Consider the following 6,712-nt stretch of genomic DNA (forward strand, 5'->3'; position numbering starts at 1 on the left):
GGGGGGGGGGGGGGGGGGGGGATTTTGGGCATGCGCCTGATAAGTGGAAGGACGCTCTTTAGTACCCCAAACAAAAGCCTGACCATATCTGAGAAGGTGAGCCGAACTGCTTTTAAGGGAAGGCCGGACTGTGATAATATGCTTCAAGGGCTTTAAGTCAAATATCAGGCTAAGCTCACGCTTGTATTTGCTGTGTAGCTTCTAAACGACCGGGAAATCGTGTCGTCATATATTGATATAATAAACATGCTGTGAGACAGAATTGAAGCATCTTTAAACCGGACGAAAACACCCGGAACAACGACGCAGGTATATATATTTTCACACTGGGTGCACCTACCAACGCCCTAAAACTGTTTGTCCACTGCACATGTCCGGTTTATATATATATATATCGTCTACCCCCGTGGAGTCCTTCATTTGCCGACCTGTTGTGTTATGTGCATTCGTACATGTTATTGCATGGACATATTTTCGTGACACCAGTGCAGAAACTGTTAAATGTTTGTGTAGTTTGCACATATCACTGCCTGGTAAGATTGCCGTTGCACCAGTGCAGAAACTGTTTGATGATTGTGTAGTTTGCACATATTACTGCCTGGTAAGATTGCCGTGGCTCCAGTGCAGAAACCGACTGTTCAATGTTTGTGTAGTTTGCACACGAAGTTACTCGGTCCGATTGCTGTGATACCAGAGACTTTGAAATGTTTGTGTAGTTTGCACACGTTACTATTGCCCGGTCAGATTGCTGTGATACCAGAGACTTTGAAATCTGTGGGTAGTTTGCACACGTTACAATTGCCCGGTCAGATTGCTGTGATACCAGAGACTTTGAAATCTGTGTGTAGTTTGCACACGTTACAATTGCCCGGTCAGATTGCTGTGATACCAGAGACTTTGAAATCTGTGTGTAGTTTGCACACGTTACAATTGCCCGGTCCGATTGCTGTGATACTAAAGTCTTTGAAATGTTTGTGTCGTTTGCACACCGTCGTTACTATTGTTATGATAACAGAAATTTTAAAATATTTGCGTAGTTTGCACACGCTACTGTTGCCCGGTGAGACTGTTGTGATACCAGAAACATATAACATAGTTGTGTAGCTTGTTTCTCAATGACTGCCTGCTCAGACAGCTACGCTACCAGAAACTTTGAAATCGCGGAAAAAGACACCGGTGCTAATTGAATTGTGTTTCTTGTCTACTAGAAATCTGTGGGTTTACGGAACGCCAAGGCTCAAAAATCAAAAAGACAAACAAGAACATAATTATACAAGACAAATCAAAGTTGATATTCAAGAACAGATAGACTGCCAACGTCCCAAAGTTCAGAATCCAGAACAGGTACAGAAGGGCGAAGAAAGCAAAACAAAAAGCAAACAAGACAAAACAAATGACATTTGACATTGGCATTTAAATAATTTTGTGTTTGTCTTGGTGAGCAAAGATCTCTTCTGTTTGTTTAACATCGTGTGTCTCATCAGCAGTCAATAATAAAAAAAAAAATTAAATTAAAAAATCAGCCCAAAATGGATCCGAGGTCAGAGAAGGGCATCGTCTTGGTCATCTTCTTCCTCATCACCATCATCCCGGGGATGCTCCCCATCCTCCTTTTCACGCGCTGTCGCTCCAAGGTCAACTCCACCAGAGGTCAGACCGTCCTCTCCCTCCTCAACTGCTTCGCTGGCGGGGTGTTCCTCGCCACCTGCCTGCTCAACCTCCTGGTGGAAGGCTTTGAGCAGTACCAGGACTTCAAAGAAGTCGCCAGCTTCCACAACGACTACCCCTTTTTCCACCTCGCCATCGCCGTGGGATTCTTCTTCGTGGCCCTGGTGGAAAGGGTGGCCGTGTTCCTCTCCAGGAAGACCCCCGTGATGTGGAAGATGCACCCCGGCGTGGGCAAGGGCGGGCGGATGGATCACTTCGGGCACTCCCGGGAAATCGTGAGGTCGGGCGATTCCGGGCACGCCGGGAATATCTTGAGCTCGGACTATCTCCAGAACTCCGGGGAAGGCGTGAAATCGGGCGATTTCACGCACTCCGGGCACTCCGGGCAAGTCGTGGGAATCTCTGGGAATCACGATAAGGTGAACAGTTTTGGACATTCTCATAGAGTTGCACCCGACACGGGCGTTGAGCTGACTGCAGCGAGGACAACTGACCTGATAGTGGGTAATAGTCTCACCACCGTCTCCGTCATTTCTGGAACAGAAGCACAGATTCCCTCCAATACCACAGCCAGTAGCCCGCAGGAGCAGGGCGAGGAGAAGAGGAAAAATACAGGTGATGAGTCAGGTAAAATATTGTCTGATTTTAAAAGTATTGAGCTAATTTATATTGTTTTTGTCAAATGTGTGTCCGTCTGTGTGTGTGTGTGTGTCTGCGGCTTGGATGAGTGTGTGTGTATGTGCGTATATGGGCTGGTGAATTTATTTTGTTTTGGCCGGATGGGATAAGTGGGTGCGCACGTGATTGCTTATAAATGCTTTTCTGTCGTGGTGGATTTTGTTTGGGTCGGGTTGGGTAGGTAGATGCGCACGTGTCTGCTTGTGAATGCTTGTCTGCCGTAGTGCTAGAATCGAACAAACGTCTCTATCTATATATATGTCTGTACAAAGGAGAGCTTCGGCGGCGCTTTTTGTCACACGGCTCTATCTGTTTAATTATCTGACTGCACAGAGGTGCGGTTTGCAGCTTAGTCCGACCTGAGAGCCGTCATGCTGTCCATCACCCACACGTCTCTACTCTGTATAACTATCTATCCGTACAGAGGAGCGGTTTGCAGCGCAGTCCGTAACGTAGCTCTATCTGGATAATTATCTGTCTGTACAGAGGATCGGTTCTCGGCGCAGTCCGGCCTGAGGGCCCTGGTGATGCTGCTGGCGCTGTCGTTCCACACCATCTTCGACGGCCTGGCTGTGGGGCTGCAGGACACCGACGCGGACATCTGGACCACCGCCGCCGCCATCTCCATCCACAAGATCATCGTGGCCGTGTCCCTGGGCCTGGAACTGGCCACCGCCCTGGCCTCCAGGCCTCTCAAGGCCTTCCTCCTCCTCTTCGTCTTCGCCCTCATGGCGCCGCTCGGCCTCGCCATCGGTATGGGCGTCACTTCCGGTCACGTGAACGAGCGCGCGCACCTGCTGGCCGGAAGCTTGCTGCAGGCGGTGGCGACGGGGTCCTTCCTGTACGTCACCTTCTTCGAGGTGCTGGCCGAGGAGCTTGGTTGTGCCAGCAGCGTACTCAAGATCGTCGTCACCGCCGCTGGCTTCGGCGCCATGGCCTTGGCCAAAATATGGGACACTGACTAAGGTCGTAGGCGTATTGGCCCTAGCCAAAATCTAAGACACTGACTAAGGTTGTGGGCTCCAGTACCCTGACCAAACTCTGAGCGAAGGCGTCATTGCCCTGGCCAAAATTTGAGACACTGAATAAGGTCGTAGGACGCTAGGTCGTAGGACGCTGACTCAGGTAGACATAGGTGCCATGGCACTGGCTGAAATCTTTGACACATGCTTTACATTCTGCGAAAAGTGAATTGCGCCATAACCCTGATGAAATTTACTGACGGCGTAGGCCAAACATGGGACACTGACTAAGGGCACAGCTCTGACACTTAAGACAAACCTTGAAGAGTGGATTCACTGACCGTTGAAAACTGCTTCAGTTATCCAAGACAGCATCGACGTTTGTTTGTTTGTTTGGTTGGTTCAGGGCCGAGGTACACGAACCGAAAAAGAGTGCCACCCAAACGGGAGAGAACAAACCGCGGGTTCTGATTCGTAGAAATCACAACACATCTCAGTTTCAACCAATCCAACATTGCGGGTGGCTCCCGTTTGGGTGGTAACTTTCTCGTGCACCTCAGCCCTGATCACACTTTAGTGTATTTTTTGCTAAAGAGCGTCAAGGGGAATGTACTCGCACGTGATATGTGCACACGCGCCATCGCGGAGACACGGCCGCTACCCATGGATTTAAAGTTGGTTTTGTTATCAATTTACGGCCAAGGACTATGTAACTATACAGATATGACATTTTACGCATGAAAGTTGCTTGCTCGGCTTTCTAATAAAACATATACGGCTTGGATGGACTGGTAACTATTTCGATTATTTTTGTTCCACAGTTGTGTGAAGAGTCAGATCTTGTTGGAAAGACTAAATGTGTTAAAGTTTAAAATGTTGGTCATTTTTTTCGATATCTTTTCCTCGGATAAGATTAAAGGCACAGTAAGTCCTTCCCGTGTAAACGGTGTCCCTCACAAAGTCAGATCTGACCAGGCTTTTACATGGGATGAGGCCATCGCTCCATTTGGACACGTACCAACAGTCAACACACTGACTGCTTCTTGCGCAAAGTGACACTTTTTGGATGAAATAATTTTTGAAAAATAGTCACTACATCTCAATCTGTAAAATCAATTCATACCAAAAAAAAAAAAAAACATGCACAATTTTCCACAGGCAGCAGTCAGTATGTTGATTTTGGATATCGCCGCCATCTCCATCCACAAGATCATCGTGGCCGTGTCCCTGGGCCTGGAACTGGCCACCGCCCTGGCCTTCCTCCTCCTCTTCGTCTTCGCCCTCATGGCCCCCATTGGCCTCGCCATCGGTATGGGCGTCACTTCCGGTCACGTGAACGAGCGCAGTCAGTATGTTGATTTTGTGTCAAAGAAGAAGGAGGGGCTTATTCCATATTAAGTCGTGATCACATGGTTGACTTACAACCAACTTGTGACCAACTTTAGTCGTTTGCTCCCGAGTACCTTCAATCCTCCCTGGACCTGTACACCCAGCCCTCCGACCGTCCCCTTCGTTCTGCTGCTGACCCACTCCGCCTTCACATCCCTCGCTCGAAACTCGCATCTGCTGGTCAGCGTGCATTTCCCTCCGCGGGCCCCTCCGTCTGGAACTCAGTCCCTGCCGCTTGAGCTTCGCCAGAGCCCCTCTCTTGACGCGTTCAGGAGTAGGTTGAAGACTCAGTTCTTCCCGTAGCTGGCTTTTGTTTGTTTTGTTTGTTTGTTTGCTTAACGCCCAGCCGACCACGAAGGGCCATATCAGGGCGGTGCTGCTTTGACATATAACGTGCGCCACACACAAGACAGAAGTCGCAGCACAGGCTTCATGTCTCACCCAGTCACATTATTCTGGCACCAGACCAACCAGTCCTAGCACAAACCCCATAATGCCAGACGCCAGGCGGAGCAGCCACTAGATTGCCAATTTTAAAGTCTTAGGTATGACCCGGCCGGGGTTCGAACCCACGACCTCCCGATCACGGGGCGGACGCCTTACCACTAGGCCAACCGTTCCGGTTCCGTAGCTGGCTGCGACTTTCATGTTCGACGTGATGTGTTGTGCCCCAAAAGACATTCTTGTGCTGTGCTCTGTGAGAGGTGTTTTCTTTGTGCTTAATATTATTTTGTTTGGACCTAGCTATTGATGTGTACATTGTTGTTAAACAGTTGTTTGTTGTATGTTTATCAGGGTTTGCTAGTGTGTGATAGGGTTCGTGTCCGTCTGTAGATGTTAGTTTCTTTGTTAGTCCTGTGTTGACAACTCTTCGACAAGCGCTTAGAACTGTACCCTCGGAATACGCGCTATATAAGCTTCCTATTGATTCATTGATTGATTGATTGAAAATCGCTCCCGAGTCGTTGAGGCCGAATCGGCAAAAAGTCATTTGAACAGCCCCAGGCCAGCGATTTTGAAATGACTCGGCCGTGACTCGTCAGCGACTCCAAAACTCAGTTGAGCACTGCTCGACTCGGCCGTGACTCGTCAGCGACTCCAAAACTCAGTTGAGCACTGCTCGACTCGGCCGTGACTCGTCAGCGACTCCAAGACTCAATTGAACATTGCTCGACTCGGCCGTGACTCGTCAGCGACTCCAAAACTCAGTTGAGCACTGCTCGACTCGGCCGTGACTCGTCAGCGACTCCAAAACTCAGTTGAGCACTGCTCGACTCGGCCGTGACTCGTCAGCGACTCCAAAACTCAGTTGAGCACTGCTCGACTCGGCCGTGACTCGTCAGCGATATTTTCTTATCGCGCTTACCGATTGGTTAGCTCTAGCCACTTTTGGATTTCGTCTATTAAGAAATTCATTCTGATAGCATGGCCAGATTTTTCTACATTGGTTTATTTTGACTCCTGGCCAAATATGCTAGCGATCATGCAGGGCTCCCCACGGAGGTCCCTCCTGGAAGTTCCCGGGACCCCCACTTTCAATTTTTAGAGGGTCCATGAACCCCCACTGCAGAATTTAAGAGAGTTACAAGGCTCCAAAAACCGAAATGTCCCGGTGTACTTTTAAAATATTGTGGTCTCGCATAGTGTGCTATGTACAATAGCTTACCATTGCAGCCCGTCGCGATATAACATTCGTGGTTGAAAACGACGTTAGACACCAAATAAAGAAAAGAAAGAACCATTGCAGCCTGAAAAAGTATATACGGTACGCACGATAAAGGAAATTTAGAGCGTCGTCCCAGGACCCGCTCTTTTAAAGTTTAGTGCGTCCCGGGACCCCTTCCATACATTTCCAGGACGTGTTTTGGGCTTCTAGTGCATATAGGACGCAGGGACGCGCACTGAGGGGAGCCCTGTCATGAGCAATATCTTCTTCTTCTTCTTCTTCAGCGTTCAAGAATTTTCTGGTTACGACGGTGTGAGCTCGTTTGCCCATTTGGGTTCCCCACACTATA

General features: G+C 48.9%; 1 protein-coding gene across 1 annotated transcript; it reads left to right on the plus strand.

Moving 5' to 3' along the window:
- The first annotated feature begins 394 nt into the window (after positions 1–394).
- On the plus strand, positions 395–6,242 carry LOC138975369 (zinc transporter ZIP1-like). The gene is made up of 2 exons (XM_070348031.1): positions 395–2,295; positions 2,833–6,242. The coding sequence occupies exons 1-2, from the start codon at positions 1,530–1,532 to the stop codon at positions 3,309–3,311; spliced, it is 1,245 nt and encodes a 414-aa protein (XP_070204132.1). The 5' UTR covers positions 395–1,529; the 3' UTR covers positions 3,312–6,242.
- The last annotated feature ends 470 nt before the right edge of the window (positions 6,243–6,712 follow it).

This window comes from Littorina saxatilis, linkage group LG9, assembly GCF_037325665.1.
Source record: "Littorina saxatilis isolate snail1 linkage group LG9, US_GU_Lsax_2.0, whole genome shotgun sequence".
NCBI classification, from domain to species: Eukaryota; Metazoa; Mollusca; class Gastropoda; order Littorinimorpha; family Littorinidae; genus Littorina; species Littorina saxatilis.

Bases quoted from the DNA above. Each gene is read 5' to 3' on its own strand.
- LOC138975369 (XM_070348031.1), top strand. From the start codon at position 1,530: ATGGATCCGAGGTCAGAGAAGGGCATCGTCTTGGTCATCTTCTTCCTC. The intron at 2,296-2,832 runs GTAAAATATTGT...CTGTCTGTACAG, and splicing joins AAATACAGGTGATGAGTCAG to AGGATCGGTTCTCGGCGCAG.